The sequence below is a fragment of the Opisthocomus hoazin genome, chromosome W (genome assembly GCF_030867145.1).
Source record: "Opisthocomus hoazin isolate bOpiHoa1 chromosome W, bOpiHoa1.hap1, whole genome shotgun sequence".
NCBI lineage: Eukaryota > Metazoa > Chordata > Aves > Opisthocomiformes > Opisthocomidae > Opisthocomus > Opisthocomus hoazin.
In genome coordinates, this window is record NC_134453.1 from 45659092 (window position 1) to 45684623 (window position 25532).

At 43.0% G+C, this 25532-nt stretch overlaps 1 protein-coding gene across 6 annotated transcripts in view; it reads left to right on the plus strand.

The window, feature by feature from the left end:
- Positions 1–1117: 1117 nt before the first annotated feature.
- LOC142365610 (uncharacterized) overlaps positions 1118–25532 on the plus strand; it is a 103742-nt gene continuing 79327 nt past the window's right edge. For 2 of the 6 annotated variants that reach the window (XM_075446538.1, XM_075446540.1), the window contains exons 1-3: positions 1118–1417; positions 15970–16103; positions 23094–23209. In XM_075446538.1, coding sequence (XP_075302653.1) covers positions 1257–1417; positions 15970–16103; positions 23094–23209 — 411 coding nt within the window. In that variant the 5' untranslated portion in view covers positions 1118–1256. Of the gene's footprint in view, positions 1418–15969; positions 16104–18773; positions 22804–23093; positions 23210–25532 lie in introns of those variants that run through there. The other 4 variants (XM_075446541.1, XM_075446539.1, XM_075446542.1 and 1 more) reach the window with 3 other exon arrangements.

The window sequence follows — 25532 nt, forward strand, 5'->3', positions numbered from 1 at the left end:
CACCTAGCACCCATCTCTGCGCAGACATGAAATAAACTGATATCTCGGCTCTGTGTGTTGATCAGCTTTTTGCACACCGGATAAAAGAACCCTGATTTTTGGGACAACAGAAGGTCTTAAAAGCTAAAATATTCATGTCTGAAACATGAAACTGAAAGTCTTTCAGTGCCAAGATACACAATTCTTTACCACCTAAGAAAGACTGCAGTTGGATCCTTAATACTGATCACCCACATGCATAGTGCTCAGTCTCATTTTCTCCAGTCAATTTAACTTTTAAAGAGAACTTGAAATGTAACTCCAGGTAAAAATCAATTTAATTGGTAGAGTTATGACAAAAGTTATAACAAAACCATTAACAACCTATTCCATTACAACCCTTCCCGTTTAAACATAGTTAGGGTAAGCTTTCAAGGGTTTATTCCCTAGCTTAATTAAACTGCCTCTTATTGAACTTGGCTACCAAAAGAGCATTTAAATGGGAAATCTATTTTTGCTTCCATTTCTTGTGGGCATATTTTAATTTGCTGGCAGAGCATTCAGTGGACTTCATGCCAATTCGATTAATAGAGCTAAACCTGACCTATTAAAAGTGGGGTTTTGTACCTAGACTCTTTGGTATTCCGGTTTTAAAATAAGCCTTTCACTTTGCTAAAGGACAAGAACTCCAAAGTTAACAAGGTACTCGGGCTCCGTTCCTGTCGGGATTAGTTAGACGCGCTCACAGCTGTCTTCCCCGTGTGTGATGGAGCTATCTAACCACCTCAGTCAGCCCAGCAGTGTGCTGCGTGCGACGTCCGCGCCGGGGCTGCTCTCCCCCCCCCGGATTTGCGGTCCGGTCCCCAGGCAGCCCAGGGCGGGTAGCCTGTGCGTGAAGGGAGGCCGGGCTGGGGGGGGCAGGGATGTGGCCCTGAGCTGGTCCCGCCCTGGTAAGGGCAGCCTGGCTGGCTCCTTGGGAAACTGGAGGGAAGAGAGGGGGTTGTTTTCCCCCTCCCCTCTTCCAGGGGGACCCTCACGGCCGAGCTCGGAGCCTCATCTGCGCGGAGCGAGGGCGCCCGCTCTCCCACGAACCCCAGCCAGCAAGGGAAGAACGGTTGCCCGCCCAGAAACACCTCCACGGAGCAGTCGAGTTCGCCGCTAGAGCGCCCGCATGCTAGGACGCTCTGGCAGGCGCCGCGCGCTCCTCTCTGTGTCAGGCCCGCCTCTCTGGCTGCGTGTGACACCGCCGCGAGCGGAGCAGTCGTGCAGGCTCCGCCATGATGAACAGCGGAGGGATTGGGGTGCCCCTCGGCTTCCCCTTGGGCCCCACGTCTGTCATCCAGGTCACGAACCTGTCCTCGGCAGTGACCAGTGAGCAGATGCGGACTCTCTTCGGCTTCCTGGGAGATATCGAGGAGCTGCGCCTCTATCCCCCAGAGTAAGTAGGGTCTGCGCTGGCCTTCGGAGCGATAGAGACTTGGGATGAAGAAGAGGCCTAAAGGGGTTGAGAGGATGAAGGGAAGAGAAGACGCAGAAGGCCCTACGTGCCATCTTGAGTATGGGCACCAGAGTCTCCCGCACGGGGTGTGTGGGTGTGTCACGTGATACCACCCCTTTGTATGGGGCAGGAGCGTTAGGGGCTTTGCCTGGATCTAAGATGGCGGCCCTGGCCCGGAGGAGGGGGGGTAGCCGCGGCATCTCTGGAGCGGCCTGTAGAAACACGGCAGATTTTGTGTTCTCGTGGTGGCAGCCAGGGCCGCGGCCACTTGGTGGGGGCTGCCGGCATTGAATCACAGCCTAAGGCCTGGCGAGAAGCGTGCTCCCAGGCTGCCCTGAAGCGCTTCCCCGGCGCAGGTTTCGTTTCCCCCATTTTCCTGAAAACCTCTTTTCTGTGGCCTACCTTTCTCTTCGCTCAGACTCATCCCAAGTGGAGGGGGGTTGGGCGGGAGCACCCCACGCCCTACCCCCGCCTGCCTGGCTGACTGCCAGGCCGCGACGCCCGGGCAATGCGTGCCGGTGGGACCAACTGTTTTTGTTCGAAGGACTCTTTTCTCCTTCGAGAAAGGGCCGCTTGAACAGAAGCCAGCATAGGAACGGTACCTGCCCTGTGCTCAGAAATGCCCCCAATAAGACGTTTGCAGTAAGTAATAATTAATAACGGACATCACACGTTTTTCTAAATTGTAGTTGCTGTCATTATGTCAGCTGCATGCGAGGAATCTGCTCAAATGGGAGATAATGTTATTTTGCGAACCTCAGTGTTTCTTCTAAGCAGATGGTGGCCAGCAGAACACAGGAGGAAAATAAGTATTTTTTTCTTAACACATCTGTTGTATTAGGAAGTGAATGATAGATGTGCCCTTTCAAAACATTTATCCTTTCTTTTTCCCTTATGAATATTAAATAGGAATAGCAGAAAGGGGCAGGAGGAGTCATTCACATTCGTACTTCAGTTTTAATACAAAGAAGATAGAGGAATAAAATTTCAATTTTTTTTTTTAACTAAATAGCAAGAAAGTTGGTATTTCTCCATTTTTATCTGTTACTGGATTATACTTGGCTAGGTTTGAATGAGGACGATTCAGAAAAATTAAATGTGATTTAATATGTATATAAAGTATATGTAGTAAGCATCCATTCATGTAAAGATAAAACAGCCTTACCAAGTTTTAAACTCTTTAAGAGATTTATGGTGATTTTTGTGTGGTTTTCTAGGTTTTTTACTTTGGAGTTGTTCCGCAATACACATAATATACTTGTTTTCTCCTGACAATACAATTTTTGTTATAGCTGTTGCTCTTATTTTTCACTAAGTTATATAGCAGATTTTAAGGCAAATAGCTATTTTCTTGACATTTGTATGCAAATAATGTTTGTGCCTCTGTATAAAATTTTGCCAGTCTGTGTATACACATAAAATATTAAAATCCAGTACCATAGCAGGGTTTGACTTGGAAATGTCAAGGTTATAATGCAGTAAACATCAGTTCTAAATGATTAATTAAGTTTTCAGAGATAGGATGTGGGATTGTGATTACTTATTTTACTCTTGGTTTTATTTACAATTTTTATGCATAACTTTTAGTAATATGTATTTCCTTGCCAAATAGTTCTGGACATTTGACCTGACTTTCAAATTATCAAATCTTAAAGAGACTAGCTGAGTTTATGTTTTAACGTGCTGCAACTGTCTGCTTGCTCAAAGACCCCTTTTATTCCTTTTCATTACTATTGCCAAGCATTTTGGTCACCTCTTCTTCCCTGTCCCATAAACAAAGCTTTAGCCTTGAGAAGAAGCATATTCAGAGAATTTGTGCCTTTTTTTTTTACCAGCTGCTCAGAAATGGAAGTAAGGGATGAGTGTAAAATCCTTTCAGAAAATAGGTTTCCTGTGTTGTTGGGTTTTTTAATTTATTTGTACGTATAGTATTTTTCCTTTTGCTTACATCTTGAGGAAAATAGGATGACTGAATTGCAGGTTTCTACTTTTACTAAATGAGATCTGGTTTCTTCCTTAAGCTAAAGACTTAAATATCGTAAAGAAAAGTTAAAGGTGTATATGAAAATGACTTGGAAAATTATGGTTAGATAGGGTGAAACAGTCAACAAGAACAGAAAATATTATTATAGTCGCAGCCTGTGTAAGAGAATTAGTTTATGTACTAAGAGTTGTTACTGCCTCAGGGCCTCAGTGTGGATTTGTCACTTCTGTGTAGAAGAGGGTGGCTTTAGTGGGGCTTTGCTGTTAGTTTCAGTGATATTTTGTCATCGAAGTCTGAGGAGAAACTCCGGAAGTTTTGACTATCTGTGTATGGTCCTGATTTGGCTAGATATCTGAATTCCCGTGTTGAGAATAGAGAATTGCTGACATTGTTGAACAAGTGCTCCTCAGTTTGCTATTTGCAAAACTTCCAGTGCTTATTGAGTTTTCTCAAGTGGGAATACGCAGAGGCCATTAAGGAGGTAGGAGGGAGGCATCCTGCAAGCCCGTGTGTGCAAAAGATCTCTGAGATAACATGCTTGAGTGGTGATGCTAGGAGCATGAGAAGGTATGCTGTGTTCCCTGCTTTGTAGAATATTCTCTGAAACATTTGTCTCTTTGCTGCATTTTTTTTTTGTTTTAAATCAGCCTAAAGTTACTTACACTTAAACTTACAAAATGTGTTTTCCAAGAAAGTATTAATTTGGTACCTTTCTGTTGGCTGTTTAAATAGACTGTTGTGCGAAGATGAAGTATGGCTTCTTTTTCTCACAGTTCTGAATAAGACCAAGACCAATCTTTATAGATCACTTTCAGTTTGCAGTACAGTTGAAATCTGAAGCTGGTTTGGAGGGTGTGGCAGGTCTTTTGCCTTGGGTATGTACTCTGGAATGGGTTTTCAGCACACTAGGAGACCAGTGACATCTGTAATCAGATTCTTGGTCTCATTCATGCTTTTGCCTTATGCTTGTCACCCAGTCGAAGTCTGTATTTCAGAGAAGCCTTCAAAAATTACATTTGTAGCGATAAACCTTCAAATGTGGCTGTAAGAGGATTTTTGAACAGTTAAATATTGAAAAGCTTTATTGAGCAACAATTGAACTTTTGCAGAATTAATTGTTTGAAAGCAGGGAGGCATGAACTGTCTGCATTAGGTGTTGAAAGCCCTGCTATAATACTTTTTGCTTCCAGATGTTCTGGAGTGGTCTTGGAGGCTAGTACACATGAGTGTTTCTTAGACATCATTGTATCCTGCAGTGACTGAAGTATAGATAAGGACTTTGAGATAAAATACACAGAGCCTTATTTAAATATGATCTGCACAATTATTCTAGAAAATCTTATTTTGATAGGTTATTCATTTCTGTTGTCTCCACCACTGCCACCCTGAGAAAATTTGGACCCTTAGAGGGATGTTTTGTAGCCTTTTATTTGATTTTTCATTGTAGCTTTCTCAATAGGTCATTCTTATGTTTTTGGTTGGTGGTTGTTCTGTTGGGAGATGGATGTTACTTTCTCCCTACAAAGGAAAACAAAAAAGGCAGAAACATCTGAATACTATTCAGATCTTTATTTCCTTTTTGAGTTTTCTTGCTTTCCTAAATAAACTGGATAATAGTAACCTTAAATCAGAGATGTAGGACTTCCTTTTTTGCATCGGTGCTTTGTAACCCTAGGAAGAAGACTATAACTCTACCTCAGTTCAGCCTTGGAAAAGGTTGGTGCCGAGTTTCAGCATCCATGCAGGGACAGGAATGACTCTCACACATTGATACAATGCACAGCCGATCCGATTTATTGGTCTGCTTGCGTGGTTATATACATTTTTCATATCTGCACACGCGATCACGCTTATTCGGATAGGCTACAGACATAAATCACACGCTGTTCACGCACCCCATATTCCCTTATGATTGGTAACTATGCACTAACGCCAACAGCAACAGACCGCCTCCACGTCCTTGAACACATCTTGTCTTTGCTAACCCACATCATGTGCGCTATCAGAACTTTCTCAATTGCTATTCTTAGCTGTCTTTTCCAGCGGCCTGTTCAGTTATGCGAACTGTTTTGCTTAAACGGCCTAGTCGTGCTAATTCTCAAGCTACATCGACCCCAACATCTCCCCCTTTTTCTTTTCAAAAAAAGCTAAGCTATCTTATCATTGCCTTAAAAACATTTGCTCAATTGGTGTTAGTTGCATCACAAAAATTTTTTTTACAGTTGTCTCTAGTGCCTTTTGTGTTATGCATATTATACACGGGACCAACATAATCACTGCTTCCTCTACATCTCCCCCTTTTTTATTTAATGAATTTAAAGCAAGTGCTACATTGGCACACCTAAGCATCACTATTGGCATTGTGGTCCAGTAACAGCCTCGCTACAGTGCAATACTAAAAACAAACAGAAGAACAAAAATGCTAATAAAAAGATATATAGATGTAAAGTGCATACTATAACCTGTATTCATATTAATCACCTAGGCTAAAATCAATGTATCTAAGGGTATAACTCATTAACTATATACAATACCTGCAGAACTCACCAAACCAAAGACGCAAAGGCAGTTACTTAGTCCAGACAAATCCGTTAGATCACAGAAACCAAATAAATCCATCAGATCACAGAAATACAAACACTATGACAACAAACACGTAAAATCACACAATCATAGTCGCGACCGCACACTCACAAGCACACCAAGTTTTCAACATAAATCCAAATATTGCAAAGACTTATGATTTTTTTATTTTTTTTTTTCAATGCAAAGACTTATGAACAGACAAGGACTTACAATAACATTCAACACTTAACAGACAAATTCCCAAGCCTCAGTTTCAGGAAGAGTACTCTCTTTTCAATTCTGTTTTAGGAAGGGCACTTTCACTTCTCTCCAGGGATATAGCCCAATGCTGTGAAGCTTTCACTATGACTAGCAGGCAGGCAACAAGAAACAATACTGGAAGAATGCCTTTGTCTTATTAATCGTTCGTGCTCAGAACTTTTTGGTCCAGGGATCAGAGGTTCTCCCCGAGAATCCCTCGGTGCCAGCTGGAGGCCCTGCGATCCCTCGGACCATTGATGTTCAAGAGCAGCGTCCTACCTGGGTACCCAAAATCTATTACCAGAAAGCAGCAAAATAATTCACTCTCCAAAACTTAACTCCGGAGCTCCAGAAAGCAGGCACTCTCGAGAACTCATTAGCATACATTAATATCATAATCAGCTAGAACAGTTTGCAGCGATAAGGATACAAGGAATTCTACTGCAGTAATTGAATTATACACACTTTTTCCAACCAAGTCCTTGAAAGTCAGGAAGATGGTTCTTGGCGTGCTGCTTCTGGGCTGGCTGAGATGGGCCGGCGCGCTGGGATCGGGGGAAGGGGGGGGGGGGGGGGAGGGGGAAACTGCACCATGCCGCCGGTTGCCCGGGGGGGGCCGTGTGCCCCACCAGGTGTAAGGTTCGCTGATCCGTCTGGTGTGGTGGTTGCTGGCGCTGCGGGCTGTGCTGTGTCTGATGGACTGCGCGGTTTTATGCTGGAATTCACCCTGCTTTGATCTCAGGTCGGGTACGCCAGTTGCTGTAGAGGGACCCTGTTGTACACTTTCGGGGTGCCAGATTTTGCACCCCACTTCCCATTTCTCTGGATTTAAACGATTGTCAGGTTCTGGCAGATTTACCTCCCGCATTTCTCACGTTGGGTTAGGAGTTTTGTCGTATGTAGGGTTAAATTTCAAAAGACTGCAGCTCTGTCCTTGCTTTGGAGATAACGGTGGAGGAGTAGCAGCCGCTTCTAAGATAGTTTCTACGAGTTTTAGAGCATTTAAAGCTGTATGCACTGATTTCCAAGTAATGATTTCCTCAGGGATTTTAAACTGCAAGACTTTGTTCTTTCAAAATTCTCTGTAAAATCTTTCAATTGAGCTTTCGTTCCTTTCAGCTGATCATGCTTTTGACAGCTCGAAAAACAGGGGCTAATAATTGCTCCTCTTTGTTGCCAACCTGCACAGAGTCCCTGATTCTCTGCCACACAACCAAGTCGAACAACCGATCTGTCGTTGCTATCAGCTTTCGTCGGCGGTACCACAATAATAGACCCGATACCTCTCCTTCAGTTAACTTCACGTTGGCTCGATCCGCCAATTCCGGCAGGCTTTCTGCACCGCCTTTTCCAACACTGATACAGTGGAACCCATACTGCCGATGTTCACGCCCCCCTGGCGTGCTGCGGATCCGCTCCTGCCTGTCTCGGGCAGCCCAGCTTACCTCGTCGGCCGGCAGTCCCCTGCCTTCTTCGGCTATGATATCACATCGGGGTCACCACAATGCTGAGTTTCAGCATCCATGCAGGGACAGGAATGACTCTCACACATTGATACAATGCACAGCCGATTCCCCTTTATTGGTCTGCTTGCGTGATTATATACATTTTTCATATCTGCACACTCGATCACGCTTATTCGGATAGGCTACAGACATAAATCACGCGCTGTTCACACGCCCCACATTCCCTTATGATTGTTAACTATGCACTAAGGCTATGTTTTGGTTTCGGCTGCTGCCGGCAACAAAAGCGCCACGCGGCCGCCCCTCCCCCGCCGCGGTGCGGACGAGAATGGAAAGAAACAGGCAGAAAGAGGTGGGTCGGGATAAGGACAGTTTAACAGAACAGCAAACAAAGGGAACAGCAACAACAACGATACAGATAAGGGGAATACACAGAACAGACCACACGACCCCACAAACCCGCTCTCCCGGACAGGACCGGTGCCGCACGCTGCCGAGCCGCAAGTGAGTCCCCGCTGCGCTGCACCGTGCCCCCCCCGCCCCCGCCTGGAACCTAGCGTGACGTCACATGTTATGGAATACCGGGCTCTGTTTGGCCAGGTGGGGTCAGCCCCCACCCCCCGGCTGTGCCCCTTCCTGGAGTCCGGTGAAAATTAACCCTGTCCTGGCCAAACCCAGGACATAATCCACCCCTTATTCCATACCATCTACGTCATGCCCAGGTCCCCCATTGTCCAGTTGATCACCACCACTTCTCATGTCTCCAGATATCATTCCCTTAGTCTATGGATCATCACTCTGAAGTGTCCGTTGAGTTCATTTAATCCATGACTTCGGGCTCCATCTGTCGTAATGGTCTTCCGTGGCAGGAGAGGTGATGTGTGGTGATGGGTGGTCACTTGCTGCATCCGGAGCTCAGGGCTGATGTATCTGGTGCGGCCCGTGCCCACAGTCTGCAGGAGATGTTGATCTTGATGAAGTTGCTGGATGCTAGTTGTTGAAAAACCAGGTCCAGTTCCATCATCGCTGTGCTCTGCTAGGTTTTCATCAAAAAAAAAAGAAGTCCATCCTTCTTTAATCTGGACGATTCTTACTACGATACTACTGGTATAACATATAACAATTATAACAGTGATAACAGACAGTGACAGGGTTATTTAACAATTAACTTTATACAATTTATTTATTTATGGACTACTCTCACCCAAAATCAAATCCCCATGAAGTACACATCGGACTTCCCCATCCTTCCGCATTACCCACCAGGTACACCCAGGTCCTTGAGCAAAAGCAGTCCCGCGGACAGGCTTGCCTTTGCCCGAGGCAGGACTAACCCAGACTGTCTTCCCTAACGTGTTCCGCATGTGCACTACGGGGACTTTATTCCCTTTAAGGGGCGCTGAGGTTTTGACTGGGCAGGGCCAGCCCGGTTGGTGGATCCTCTGGTGTTAACCAACCAGGTGGCCTTTTCTAAATGAGTATCCCAATTTTTGAAAGTCCCACCCCCCATTGCTCTCAAAGTGGTTTTTAGCAGCCCATTGTACCGTTCGATCTTTCCAGAGCCTGGTGCATGGTAGGGGATGTGATACACCCACTCAATACCGTGTTCTTTGGCCCAGGTGTCTATGAGGCTGTTAGGAAAATGAGTCCCGTTGTCCGACTCAATTCTCTCGGGGGTGCCATGTCGCCACAGGACTTGTTTTTCCAGGCCCAGGATGGTATTCCGGGCAGTGGCATGGGGCACAGGGTAGGTTTCCAGCCATCCGGTGGTGGCCTCCACCATTGTGAGCACATAGCACTTGCCTTGGCGGGTTTGTGGCAGTGTGATGTAGTCAATCTGCCAAGCCTCCCCATATTTATATTTTAGCCATCGTCCTCCATACCACTGAGGCTTTACCCACTTGGCTTGCTTGATTGCAGCGCATGTTTCACATTCATGGATAACCTGTGCAATAGTGTCCATGGTCAAGTCCACCCCTCGGTCACAAGCCCATCGGTATGTCGCGTCTCTTCCTTGGTGGCCTGAGGTGTCATGGGCCCACCGAGATATAAACAGTTCACCCTTATGTTGCCAGTCCAGATCCACCTGAGCCACTTCAATCTTAGCAGCTTGATCTACCTGGTGGTTGTTTTGATGTTCTTCCTCAGTGGCCCGACTCTTAGGGACGTGGGCGTCCACGTGACGGACTTTTACAGCCAACTGCTCCAGACGGGCAGCAATATCTTGCCACAATGGGGCAGCCCAGATAGGTTTGCCTCTGCGCTGCCAGTTGTTCTTCTTCCATTGCTGCAGCCACCCCCACAAGGCATTGGCCACCATCCAGGAGTCGGTGTAAAGATAGAGCACTGGCCACTTCTCTCGACTGGCAATGTCTAAAGCCAGCTGGATGGCTTTCACCTCTGCAAACTGCCTGGACTCACCTTCTCCCTCAGCAGTTTCCACGACTTGTCGTGTAGGGCTCCATACAGCAGCCTTCCACCTCCGCTGCTTCCCCACAAGGCGACAGGACCCATCCGTGAACAGAACATACTGTTTCTTATCTTCTGGCAGCTGGTTATACAGTGGGGCCTCTTCAGCACGTGTCACCTCCTCCTCTGGCGATGCTCCAAAATCTTTGCCTTCTGGCCAGTCCATGATTACCTCCAGAATTCCTGGGCGACTGGGGTTTCCCATTTGGGCGCGCTGGGAGATCAGCGCGACCCACTTACTCCACGTAGCATCAGTGGCATGATGCGTAGAGGGGACCCTCTCTTTGAACATCCAGCCCAGGACCGGCAATCGTGGTGCTAGGAGGAGCTGTGCTTCAGTGCCGACCACTTCTGAAGCAGCTTGAATGCCTTCATATGCTGCCAGAATCTCTTTTTCAGTGGGAGTATAGCGGGCCTTGGATCATCTGTATCCCCGGCTCCAAAACCCCAGGGGTCGACCTTGAGTCTCCCCTGGTGCTTTCTGCCAGAGACTCCAGGTTGGACCATTCTCCCCGACTGCGGTGTAGAGCACGTTTTTAAACATCTTGCCCTGACCGGACTGGACCAAGGGCTACGGCATGAACAGTCTCCCGCTTAATTTGTTCAAATGCCTGTCGTTGCTCAGGGCCCCATTCAAAATCATTCTTCTTCCGGGTCACGTGGTACAGAGGACTTACAATCTGGCTGTAATTTGGGATGTGCATCCTCCAAAGACCCACAACACCCAGGAAATCCTGTGCTTACTTTTTGCTGGTTGGTGGAGACATAGCTGGTATTTTGCTGATGACATCCATTGGGATTTGACGGCGCCCATCCTGCCATTTTATCCCCAAAAACTGGATCTCTTGCGCAGGTCCCTTGACTTGACTTTTCTTGAAGGGTGAGGGAGTTTTGGTGATCACTACTTGACTCTCCAGCTGGCGGATCAGCTGATGAATGGGGAGAAGGGAGTCTCGGTTGGTATGATATTGTTGCCGGTGCACCGTTGTGGTTGCGATTGGCACCTGTTGTTCTTCAGCCCTCAGCAACCCCACAACGGAAGGATCCTCCGAGAGACCAGGCAAAATGGACAGCTGTTTAATTTCTTCCGTCTCCACAGCAGCTATGCCAAAAGCCCACTGATACCCCCTTGGGTCCTTGAAATACCCTCTCCTAAGATAGTCTATCCCAAGGATGCACGGAGCCTCGGGGCCAGTTACAATGGGGTGCTTCTGCCACTCCTGCCCAGTGAGGCTCACTTCAGCCTCCAATACACTCAGGTGTTGGGTCCCCCCTGTCACTCCAGAAATGCAAATGGACTCTGACCCTTTGAAATCTGATGGCATTAAAGTACACTGTGCACCAGTGTCCACTAGAGCTTTATACTCTTGTGGATCTGACATGCCAGACCACCGAATCCACACCGTCCAATAAACGCGGTTGCCCCTTTCCTCCACCTGGCTGGAGGCAGGGCCCCTCTAATCCTGGTCAGAGAAATTGCTGCTCACCTGCTGTAGAAATGACTTGGAGGTCCCCTCCAGAGGATCAGAATCAAGATCAAACTGTCTACCTGGTCTGGAGAGCTGGCTGCTGGAAACTGGAGCAGCATTTTTCCTAACAGAATCCCCTTTTGTGATTGTTTTACCTCGCAACTCACGCACTCGTGCCTCTAGGGTTGAGGTGGGTTTTCCATCCCACTTCCTCATGTCCTCTCCGTGGTCACGCAGGTAGAACCACAGGGTGCCCCGTGGTGTGTAGCCTCTGTATTCCCTCTCCTGAGCAGAGAAACGCTTGCCCCTAATAGCTGAGACACTGGCCCGTACAGGTGAGGAGTAGGACATATTCTTTTCTGGTCGCTTGACCAGTTTCTCCACGGCTGAGACAAGGGAGGAAGAGAGACTTTCCTCATATTGCCGGAGTCTGACAGCCACCTCATGCAGTGTTGGTGCCTCTTTACCTTTCCAGTTTACAACTGCCAGTGAGTTGGCATGTGAGTATGGTGCACTCTGCACAAACTTCCTCCACATGGATTGTGAGCACTGGACTTCATCTGGGTCTGTGGGTACCTGCTCATCGTCTGTGTCACAGTAAACCAGCTCCTGCACAGCTAATTCCCTCAAGTACTGGATACCCCTTTCCATATTGGTCCACTTGCCAGGGTAGCATACAAAATTGTCACTGAAGGGGTACCTCTCCCTCACACCTGACAGAAGTCTCCTCCAGAGGCTGAGGACTTGTTCCTTCTTCCCAATGGCCTTGTCAATGCCCCCATCCCTGGCCAGGGATCCCAGGTGCTTGGCTTCCTTGCCCTCTAACTCCAAGCTGCTGGCCCCGTTATTCCAGCACCGCAGCAGCCAGGTGGCAATGTGCTCACCTGGGTGGCGGCTGAAATCTTTCCGCATGTCTCGCAGCTTGCCCAGGGACAGGGATCGGGTGATGATCTCTGTCTCTATCTGCCGCGATGACCCTGGCTCATCGTCATCCCTCCCGGAGCGATCTGCTCTCTTTGCATCTTTCTTTAGTTTTACAGGGGCGACTGCTACCGGCACAGGTTGGTCATTGGGCTCAGCCGCGATGCCTGCAGCTGGAGCTGGGGCTGGAGCTGCTGCTGTGCCTGCTGGGGAAACCGATGCAGACCCTGCAGGTGTGGCAGCGGCGGTGCCAGTCGGGGGGGCTGTGACTGCCTGCTGGGCTGGAGGGGGCTGCAGGGCCGGCTGGGGGGGCAGCGCCAGCCCCAGTGCCTGCCGCTTCATTTCCCCCCCTTTCCCCTTTAAGGCACTGAACAGTGTTGAACAGGGCTCGGTAGGCGTGGGCCAGACCCCAGCACATTGTGGTGATTTGTGTTTCTCTGGAGTTCCCAGGGTGGCAGCACACTTTTTGCAGATACTTTACTAGTTTGTCCGGATCCTGTACTTCCTCAGGGGTGAGTTTCAGAAACACCAGGGGTGCCCACTGCCCTAGGTACTTTCCTATGCTATCCCACACACCCAGCCACTCACAGCTATCCAGCCCCGGGACAGGTCTCTGCACAATGTTCTTAACTACTTGCTTAACCCTAAACAAGACCCAAAACCCATTCAGGAGGCAGAACAAAAGGAGAGTGCTGGCCTGAGCATCCCATGGGTACTCGAAAATCTCAAAAGCAGTTGGGACCAGCCTGAGGGAAAGAGGGGGGGCGAAGGAGTGGGGGAAGGTATCCCCTTAGGTTTTCCCCACAGACTGGGTTTGATTATTCACAAATTCTAAGACATAGGACCCGAGGTACGGAAATGACCGCAATGCCACATGCAAATACATTTCTAATTTTATGCACATTGATGTTATCATGTCATAAGTCGACATCATACAGTATAGCAAAATCATCATCCTGATCTTTTTCCCCAGAATGATGAACAGCATGACAGGGAAAACATAATGCAAGTAAGGATTCAAAAACCACAGCCATCTGATGACAGATAGAAAATTTTTTACTGGCGACTAGTTAACTAACAGAGAAACATGCCTATAACAAAATTTAACAAAATGTAAGAAAGCTGTTTTAACACCCGCTGCTCAGCCCTGCTGTTATCCCCGCCCCACGTTGGGCGCCAATTTAATGTTTTGGTTTTGGCTGCCGCTGGCAACAAAAGCGCCACGTGGCCGCTCCTCCCCCCACCGCGGTGTGGAGGAGAATGGAAAGAAACAGGCAGAAACTGGTGGGTCGGGATAAGGGCAGTTTAACAGAACAGCAAACAAAGGGAACAGCAACAACGATACAGATAAGGGGAATACACAGAACAGACCGCATGACCCCACAGACCCGCTCTCCCGGACAGGACCGGCACCGCACACTGCCGAGCCGCAAGTGAGTCCCTGCCGTGCCGCTAATAGCAACAGACCGCCTCCACGTCCTTGAACACATCTTGTTTTTGCTAACCCACACCATGTGCACTATCAGAACTTTCTCAATTGTTATTCTTTGCTGTCCTTTCCAGCGGCCTGTTCAATTATGCTAACTGTTTTGCTTAAGCGGCCTAGTCATACTAACTCTCAAGCTACATCGACCCCAACAGGTTGGTAAGAACAAAAGGAATTAAAACAAAATTGGACTTTTCTGTTTTAAGAAATACTTCTTATGAAGCCTACTGGGGAAGTTTAGGATGCCAACTTTGTAAAAGGAGAGGACTCAATCACTGTAAAACCTTTTAGAATTTTAGATCTTTTGGATCTTAATCATCTCCCCTAATGTAGATACAGCATTTATGTGTTTTTAGCAGAGGTGGTCTCCTTATAAGAGAATTTCTCCACTTCTCCAGTGAATTGCACGATTAGCTTAACCTTCAGAAAACACTTTGTACCAAGACTCTTTTTAGAGCCTTGTTGCAGCAGTGTTCTGATGTTGATATTTTTTAACACACACACTTTTGTGATTGAAATCCAGGAAATACACAGGGGGAAATATAAAAAATACACTTGTCACAGCTGGCTCTCTAGATGTTGAAATTTATAAGGATTATTTATGGAGCCTGGAACTGTCTGGAACAGAATTATGTTTTTGAGTTAGCAATGAAAACAAAAAAGGAAAAAGCCTCAGACTAAGTTCCTGGTTCATTTATGCAATTAATATGATGAAATAATGTGTCTAAAACTTCTGAGTTTGTATTTAAATACTAAAGCCTAATTAATTCCATGCAACAACTATGGGAGTACCTGCTTGGAATTTGAGGGACTACAAGATGGATTAGGCTAAAATTGAACTGCTTTTGGTACTTCCAGAAAGTTGACAAGTGTTTCAGTTGAGGGAGGGTCGGGATTAAACAGTTCATGCAGTGTGTTTTCCATGATTTACTGCTTTGCTAGAAGATAGATGTTTTTTTCAAATGGAACTTGCTGATGTTTCAGCAATATCCTATTGTATTCTGTCTTTGAAGGCTTTGCCTGTGCTTACTTTATATGAAGAAATAAACTGCTTGTATAAAGAGTATAAACCTTAACTAGGGAATACATTTTTATAAAGCAAACTTCTTTGGTTTTGATCAAGATTACAAAGTTTACATATTGTGCTTTCTATATCTCTGTCAGTGTACTTTCTAATGGAAAACCAAATTACCCAACATACATATTTTTAATTTTATTCCTTATTCTAGCCTAATAGTGAATTCCTCTTACCTCCTACAGTGTTATCCTGTACTACATTATGCCAAACTAAGGCAGATGATAAAAAGAATTTTTGTTACGGTAGTGAACTAAGACCTAACATTTGAAAGAACTCTCAAGAACTGCTTTTATCTTAATATGAATTAACAAAACTTCTTTCCTGAAGGCCTGAGAAAGAGTATCAGTTAATATGGGCTGAAGGACCCACTAAAAATGACTGGGTTTATTGTTTGACTTTCTTAAACAAGGATTATTTGGAGGATAAAAGATAAACTATAAATTATTTACTTGACAAATGTGTCAAGTAAATGTGCTTATTACAATAGTAATTTGGAATGTACTGGTGAATGTTGTTTAGCAAGATTTGTAAAAAAAAACAAAAACCCAGCACCTTGTTAATTTGGGATTTTGACTTCTGTAAGTTTCCATTAAAAAGGAGGAGAGGCTACGCTATGCTGTGCTTTTTTTAGTGACATAGCAGGCAAATTAGTAAATTTCTATACTCTTGTCTTTTGGGTACCTTTTCCAGGAAGTCTAAAAATTTTTTTTTTTTAATTAAGAAATAATAGTTGAAAATACATGCATACAATTATTTAATATGGCTAATTGTTTTTTTTCCTTTTATCTTGCAGCAATGCACCTCTTGCTTTTTCCTCCAAAGTATGTTATATTAAGTTTCGTGAAGCATCAAGTGTTGGTGTGGCCCAGCATCTAACTAACACGGTTTTTATTGACAGAGCTTTGATAGTTGTGCCCTGTGCAGAAGGTTGGTATTTTAGACGTTCTTCTGTAATGTTGGTCTTTGTCCTGTCTGCTTCTTGTTTTAAGCTTTCTATGTAAGGAGGTTATTTTATTTTATTGCTTTTTAAAAAAAAAGTCTTGAAACAAAATTGAAAATTGAATGAAGAAACACAATTATATAGATTTAATTGAAATTCACTATTAGAAAAAAATTAGTTGATTTTAAATTAGGATAATTCAATTTTCCATAGTTGTTACATATTTTTGGGGAAAAGAAGGTAAAATAATTCCCTTCAATGTGGTTTGTGTTGGCAAGCTTATTCCTACACAAAGTTCTTGCTGAAGTCAATGGAGCGCTGAAAAGATTAGGTAATTTCCTGACAATGATAATGCTGCAGTTTGGATCTTAAAGTATCGCCCTTGGTGTGGGGTGTGTGTGGTTTTTTGTGGTTTGTTTTGTTTTAATGATACTAATTATTTTTCCATTTTTTTTAGACCGAATCACATTTTTGTCTTGTAGACGTGATATATGCATTTGATCATTTTAGATTCATCTAGTCTAAAATATTTTGCATTTGTGATAATAATTACTGTTTGAATATAAATGTTTACCTGCTAGTTTAATAAAAAAAAATTCTTTTTCCTTTCTTTTTCTTGTGAAAAATATTACTTTGTATGTAATAAAAAGGCTTTCTTATGCATACTGGTGCTCCTTTTTGATTTTTAGATAGCTCTTTAAAAATTCAATTAGGTGTACAGAATGCTTCTAGTGTAAAATATTTTTATAACTCTTAATAAACTGCTTGGTGAAGACTACATTTACAAATGTTCTTTTAACTAACTATGAGGTCATGCTTATACAGAATACAAGGTAGTTCTTGTTGTTAGTATACTATCCCAGATCTGAATACAGTTCTGTGAAGCATGGCTCTATTGTAGGCAGAATGCTGTAGTTTGGCAGAGCCCCCTTGACTTCGTTGGGATCGTTGTGGGAATTGAGCATCTGCCTATTTGGGTCTGGACGATTTGCCTCTTTGGAGTGGAAACATTCTAGCTGGTGGAGTGAAGCTAACTTCACTTTGAACGTGGTAGCTCTTTTGCCATGAACAATATTTAGAATGATCCATAAACTGCAAGTCCAGAAATATCTCCTATTAACAGGACTTTTCTAACTGCAGGAGTCAGGTTTTGGTTCAAAAAATACTGTTTTCTCATTGGAGTTTGTTAACAGTGGTCCCAGAGTACCATTTTTTGGCATGTTTGCCACATCATGATCTGGATAGTATGAGATTAGTGCTGCTGTAATAATGGTCTGGGGTGTTCCTAGCAAACTCTGACAAATCTCCAAAATTTCATAGATTCTAAAATGACCTACGATATACTGTCTGTTCTTGTAGCCTTGTCAATATGGGCATATTAAGAAGTCTTTGTGAAACCTAGATTTTTTAGTTGCTTTTATGCTTTGTTTTGGGAGCTTTTTGGTTTTATTTTTGGAACTTGTTCTTAAACCACAAAGAGGATATTGCTGTATCCATTTGAAGCTTTGTAGAGGCTTTAGGTAGGAAAAATGTATCAGACCAGAGTCGTCATTCTTAAAAAATTGCCTTTAAATAATTGACTCCAAATTCTTCAAGATCTTAGTTTTACGTTTCATTGAAAAGACCTTAACACTGGTTCAGTACTGCCAGAGAGGAAAGATTGCTACCTAATGAATGAACAACACTTCTTTGTGTTTTTCTTGTGATGAGATCACTGCCTGACATGATAAGGCAACAGGCAGGTAAAGCTACATTTTCCTGTGTCTCTTGATGGTAGACAATGAGTGGAAGGAGAATAGAATCAAAGTTCTGAGAAATCGTGTTCCAACCTTCTTTGTAGCTGACTTATTATGCATTTCTGAGAAAATGTATTATGGAAAAATTGTCACTGTTCCAGATCATTCTGGACTACACAGAGATTTATTTTAGGTGAATAAGTGATTGGGTTGTGAGGTCAATTTTTTTTTTTTTTTTAAAGTCGGAATGCTGTTTCCATGTAATTTTCCAACAGAATCGCTAATTTTAATTTCTAAAGATGTGAATTCATATAGTTTTAACTTTCTGAGGAATTTATTCTGTGGAATAAGCATGACTTTGGAGACCACAGTGCAACATTTCTTATTCACTATGTATCATTGTTAATGGAGTCAGTGGACTGTATCACGGGCTTTAAAAGTAGCAATGGCTATATTCTACTGGAAGGTTAAATTATATCCATGGTCAACAGTGCCAGTAATAAAACCTTTCAAGTGCCAAATCGAACATAGAGGAGGTGTAAAAAGGAACTCTGAAAACTTGGTTTTAAAAAACAGAATAAAATCTGAAATTTGGAGTGTATTTAAACAGTGGTAAATCAAGGGAGTATGAGGAGGGAATCACTAAACAATGAAGACAATGTTAATTTTGTGACATTTAATAAATAATTTAACAAAAATGTAATTGTAAATGAAGTAACATTGAGTTGTCAAAATATGACTCTTGTGTGTATCAGTAGGTTTTTCTTTAAACTTTATACTTTGAGAACACAAAGGTTGAAAGATAAACAAAGATGCCACCCTAATCATTCTAAATTTTATGTCCACATTGTCTAGTAGATGGATTTTGACTATTAATTTGGTTTTGTATGTTTTCTCTGTGTGATATTTGTGCATTATTAGATGACTAGACTGGCCAAGGCAGACCTGTTACACTTGCCTGAGTTAGGCATTGTTTGCCATGCCACTAAAGCTGCCGCCAAGTGAAACCTTCATGGGGGAAATGAGATCGAAGTCTGGCCTGCTGAAGATGGACGCCCTGTCTCTGTTTTTATTTTATTTTGCTTTCTTTCCTTTGTTTCTTTTATTTTATTTTTTCCCTTTTTTGTGTTTTGTTCTGTTAAATCTCTTTCCTTTGTACTTGTGAACTGGTAATTCAGTTCTGAAAAAAACAATGTTTTGTAAAGGGTTCACAGTGTTTCATTTTGAAGTTGACCTGAAGCTGCTTGTGGATGGTATACACAGAATTTAGAATATGATTAACTAAGTTTTATGCTGTGAATTATGGATACATTTAAGCATCTAAATTCAACAGATGAGCACATTGTGTCAGACTGGAATAGTGAAAAAAATATCAGTTTTAAGATGTGTTCTTTCATGTGTTATGCTTTATGAGCTTATCTTGGAAGACGACAGTTGAAACTCTTACTTTCTGGAGAAATTAACTTTACAAAGTAAAATCATGATCTTGCTCTGCTATTTTTCCTCTTCTCAGCAGAGTAGTTTTATTTTAGGTTGCATGGTTTGTTTAAAATAAGGCTTTCTATTTATGTCTAATATGAAGAGTTTAAAATAATTATTTCTGATATTGAACTTTCATGAATATTGAATGTCATGAAATATTTGTTTGCTTCTGATGAAACCTTGCTCCTGTGAGGTCAGTGGCAGTAAGATTTCATCCTTTTGTTTTTGTAACTTTTAGAAAAAACTACTTGCCACTCATAAGTACAAATGCAGCCTGAGGTTTTGGTTGGAATGTTTTATGTGAGGCACATTGTCTTTTAACATTGTTATTTGTGGGAAGATTGAAAAGTTCTCTGTGTGTGTATTGCACTTTTACATGCTCCACTGGCGATGATTTCAAGAAGACTTTTTTTAAAAAAAAAAAAAAAAATATTCACACCTCAATCTCAGAATCCCTGGCAGTTCATGCTGGAGTGATTGAGAAGGTTCTCATCCCTAAATGATGCTCGCTCTTCATTCTTGTGAAACGGAAGCCCTGAAACAGAACTGCTGGACCAGGTGGTGTGTCTAGTCCTCAGGCATTACTCTTCCCAGCCAGCTGCATTGGGACCAACTGGTTTCACTTTGGTAATGCACCAGGCTGTGAACTGTAGCTGGGAAGAGCTTTGCTTTGTGATCTCTGTTGGATTTAGCTGTGCCAGTTGAGGTAACTACCAGTAGTTGTAATCTCTTTAATCTCTGCTGCTAAATCCAATAAGAATCATGAATCGGATCACACAAATTATTTTATTTGTAAGTGTGACTTTTCCATTTATTTAAATTAGTAGGAAAATAACAATTCCTTTAATTATGTTTCAAGTAGATGTGAACAGAAAGTATTTTTAAAAGAAACACATTTATTGCTGAAGCAGTTTTGGGGGGAAGGGGAGGATTAACCATGTAGTTTCAGTAAAAAGAGTAGGAAATTAATTTCTTCTGAGCACATGGAGGGGGATAAAAATATTGTGATTAGTACCTGTTTAATGCATACTTCTGTTCAGCATTTAGCAAAATGGTATGGACTAGGTTGATTAGGGCTCTTAAGCACTTTGATACAAAAAAGTAAGTCATAACTGATGTTTAGGACAACTACATTTCTGAAGAAGAATAAGGTATCTGTAGGCAATGCAGCGCTAATCTACATTTGATTCCAGATTCCTTTGCAAAGTGAAGAATAAATAAATGATCATAGGATCTGTAATTTACTTTTTTAACACTCATAAGCTTCTAATGAATATTTCTAAGGATGTGGTATAGATGTGGCATATTTAGTCTGTTTCCCTTATTAGAAAATGCATATCTTTACCTCATTTCCATTCAGCTTTTAAATACCATGAGTTTAAAAACTGAAACAGTTATTCTTAAAGTGTCCTAATTGGTTATGTCATTACCCACATGTTTTGTTGTATATTTGTGGGCTCATCTTCCTTTTATAAAGAAATTAATGGAGATAACACTGCAAAACTTAAAAGCTGTAACTTGTGAGGTTATTTCATAGAATCATAGAATCATAGAATGTTTTGGGTCGGAAGGGACCCCTAGAGGTCATCTAGTCCAACCCCCCCGCAGGGAGCAGGGACACCACTAACTAGATCAGGTTGCTCAGAGCCCTGTCCAACCTGGTCTTGAATGTTTCCAGCGATGGGGCCTCCACTACCTCTCTGGGCAACCCGTTCCAGTGTTTCACCACCCTCATTGTAAAGAATTTCTTCCTTATATCCAGCCTAAACCTACCCTGTTTTGGCCTCATATTAATTTAGTTTTCAAAACTGTCTAAAGAACAGGGAAGTAAATTTGCAAGATATTTCAGGTTTTCTTTTTTTTTTTCTCCCCACCTATAACACCCTATAACAGTTTATTTTCTATAGAATTGTTAAAAAGTTTGACCTGATCTTAAAAACTAGAGAGGAATCTTTTGAAAAGACAATGTCTCTGAAAATACTGTCAAATTTTCAGGGTTCTGTCTGTAGAGATAGACCCTTCCTCATTCTTGAATAAAATAAATGAGCAGATCTTTGTGGCATGGAACTGACCAACTAGATTTTGTGTTTAAAATAAAATGTTACATTGAGGGACCAAAGTATTCTGGAAATAATGCTGCTGACTTTATAATTTAGATATGCATGTTATTCATTTTTTGAAATGCTATAATAGTTAACTGAAAGCGTTCAGTTTATTCCTTAAGCAACGTTTGAGCAAATGAGTAATTCCAATTATTTCAGTAAGATGACCCATATGCTTAAAGTTTAGAATTGTATTTAAGTACCTTTCTGAACTTGACTCCCTGTCTGTTTAGTTATGTGTATAAACTCGGTTCCTATTTAAAAGGGCTAAATGCCCTAAGCATTTCTTAAGTTTATCTGGTTAAGTGTATATTGAATTGACTGTATGAAAGTAAGTGCATACTTAATTAGGCATATGCTTATGTACGTTACTGACCAAGGATCTAAATTAGAATGCACATGCACCACTTTAGGAGCCCTTTCTGCCATTGAGCTGTCTCTGTTGATCCTGTAGAAACCTGTATGAGTATCCAGTTGAGATGCTGGCCATTCAGGATAAGGTCTGGTTCATCAATCATATGAAAACACTTAAGTATTTAGATTGGTTTGGTCCTTTGGTCATATCCAACTGTAACCTAGTCATTACTGCAGATCTGTAGAACAGGTTTGCAGTGTCTTCTTTTTGGGTGTGGGTTTTTTTGTAATTAACTATTATGTCTTGATTTTTTTTAAGATTTGCTTTGGGGGGTTCATTTAGCAGTCTAATTGTAACTATGAATGAAACCTGCATTTAGTTCAGATTAGATATTACTTAAACTTTTAGCATGATGGGGAATATAATATGGTTAGAATAGTAGGAAATACATATTTTAGGAAAATATAGCTTGTTTAGCTGATCAGTTATGATTTTTCTTCACTCTCAGTAAATTTAAAGCTAATTTACCAACATTTCAGATAAACTGAGGTGACCTAGAACGTAAGACAGTACAAATCTGAATTTTTCTGCCCTCTCCTCCTCTTCTCTCAACTTAACTTGTAGTATGTCTTGTGTGGAGTCACAGTAGTTTTTATTTTACTTTTATTTATTTTTACAACAAAAGTAGGTAATATCAGAGGAGGGAAAAGCACACTAAGTTAGCACATACTTTGGGTTTTTTTTGGGTTTTTGGGGTTTATTCTTCTGGGTTTTTTTTGTTTTGTGTTTTTTTTTTTTTTTTAACTGATTTGGTTATTTGCCATTTCTGGGGATTAAACTTTAAAAAATGTTCTTCTTTTCTGTATCTGATGTTCTGTGTGCTATTAGTGATGCAGCCAACACGAACGGTTGTCATGTGTAAAACAACTTTCGATCACCGTGAAAACACCGCCCTGGGAAAGCGTCCATGCTTGATATCGTTTGGTTCATGAACATTAAGTTTCCAGTACAGGTGACCCATAGCTCAAAGTGTTAAATAATTGTGTACATTATTCAGTTTTAAAAATAATAATCCATTAATGAGATTGCTAGTCTTTGAAATTTTGCTCACTTTTGTTTTTCCTAGTAGAGCAGGGTAAAAGGAAATACTTAAGTTCATATTTGTTTCTTTGTAAGGATCTGGTAGATAGATTCATTCTTATTTATTACTTTTTTAAATGCAAGGGTAATTGTAAAATCATAGAAAGAATAACATTTGTGTAGTGTTCCAACTCTGTGTAATGCTTTCATCTACTTCTTCAGGTAAAATCCCAGATGAAGCCAAAGCCCTTTCTCTGTTGGCGCCTGCTCCTACTATGACAAGCCTGATGCCTGGTGCAGGGTTGCTTCCTATACCTACACCAACCCCTTTGACTACAGTAAGTAAAATTCAGTCCCTGTTTGATTTCTGGTTTTCCTCTATACATGGTAGCCTTTCTGTGTTCAAAGAACAAGAACTAACTGATCTGTGGATGTTGTCCTCCTATATGCTAAATCAGTGAGGATTTAGCTGTGGTGACTCTTTTGAAGGTAGATCACAAGATGTCCATGCACTGCCTTTCCTGGGTGTTTCTTTCAGATTCTTGTTTTGCAAAATAGTGGGTGAACACTGGTTTTGCTGGTGTCCACTTTAATTGCTGTCCCTTCCCTAGACCTATTAACTTGCTCCAGTGGCAATGCTATCCACCTCCAAAAAATTTGTTTAAACATAATAGTTAAATTGACACAGTTCTTCAGGATATTAAAATGCTGCATTAGTGTGCTTTTACTTGATATCTTTGACAGGGTGTTTGACTTAGCCTAACAATGTTTTCACTTCAGAAAGCATAGGAGCTAGCTCCTGCTGTTTCTGCTCAGTTCCCTTTTTGCCTCTGTAAGCCTTTCTTAACATCAACAGGCTGCTGTGCCATATTCAGGGAGAATTGTGGAAATAGTAAATCCTACTTCAAAAAAATTTGGCTTAATGTCACTAACCCCATGTTATTTATAGAATCATAGAATGCTTTGGGTTGGAAGGGGCCTTTAGAGGTCATCTAGCCCAACCCCCCTGCAGTGAGCAGGGATATCTTCAACTAGACAAGGAGGCTCAGAGCCCTGTCCAACCTGGCCTTGAATGTTTCCAGGGATGGGGCCTCCACTACCTCTCTGAGCAATCTGCTACAGTGTTTCACCACCCTCATGGTAAAAATTTCTTCCTTGTATCCAGTCTAAATCTACCCTCCCTTAAGACAAGGGGTAATGGCTGTAAACTATCTGTTGTGGTTTTGCCTCAATTTGCAACAAAGAACCACGCAGTTACTCCCTCATTCCTTCCCCCTCCCCAGTGGGAGGGCGAGAAAAAACAGAAGGATAAAAGGCAAAAACTCGTGGGTTGGGATGAGAACAGTTTAACAGAATGGCAAAGGGAGAAGAAAACAACCAATAATAGTAGAAAAAAAGCATATACAACATGCAGTGTTCTCACCACCCAATGCTCAGCTTGCTCCTGAGTAGCAAAAGCCTCTCCTTCAGCCAGGTCCCCACTTCAATACTGAGCATGACATCACATGGTATAGAATATCCCCTTTGATTGGCTGTTTGGGTCAGCCCAACCAGCTTGTTGTGAAAATTAACTCTATCCCAGCTGAACCCAGGACACTATCACAACAGGCCTTGCTAAAAAGATTTTCCCCATCTCCTATAGCCACCCTTCAGGTACTGAAAGGCTGTTATAAGGTCTCCCTGGAGCCTTCTCTTCTCCAGGCTGAACAGCCCCAAGTGTCTGAGCCTTTCCTCATAGGAGATCATCTTTCTGGCCCTCCTCTGGCCGTGCTCCAACAGGTCCATGTCCTTATTGTGCTAGGGGCTCCAGAGCTGGATGCAGTACTCCAGGTGGGGCCTCACCAGAGCGGAGTAGAGGGGCAGAATCCCCTCCCTCGACCTGCTGGCCACGCTTCTCTTGATGCAGCCCAGGATACGGTTGCCCTTCTGGGCTGCGAGCACCCATTGGTGGCTCATGTCCAGCTTTTCATCCACCAGTACCCCCAAGTCCTTCTTGGCAGGGCTGCTCTCAATCCCTTCATCCCCCAGCCTGTATTGATACCAGGGGGTGCCCCAACCCAAATGCAGGACCCTGCACTTGGCCTTGTTGAACCTCATGAGGTTCAGACAGGCCCACTTCTCCAGCTTGTCCAGGTCCCTCTGGATGGCATCCCGTCCTTCTGGTGTGTCAACTGCACCACTCAGCTTGGTGTCATCTGCAAACTTGCTGAGGGTGCACTTGATCTCGCTAAGTCACTGATGAAAATGTTACGGACCCCTGAGGGACACCACTTGTCACCGGCGTCCATTTGGACATTGAGCCGTTGACCACTACCCTCTGGCTACAACCTTCCAACCAATTCCTTAGCCACCGAACAGGCCACCCATCAAATCCATATTTCTCCAATTTAGAGAGAAGGATGTTGTAAGGGACTGTGTCAAAGGCTTTACAGAAGTCCAGATAGATCACGTCCATAGCTCTTCCCTTGTCCACTGATGCAGTCACTCCATCATAGTAAGCCACTAGGTTGGTCAGGCAGGACTTTCCCTTGGTGAAGCCATGCTGGCTATTTCAAATCACCTCCCTGGCCTCCATGTGCCTTAGCATAGCTTCTAGGAGGATCTGCTCCATGATCTTCTCAGGCACAGGGGTGAGGCTGACAGGTCGGTAGTTCCCAGGGT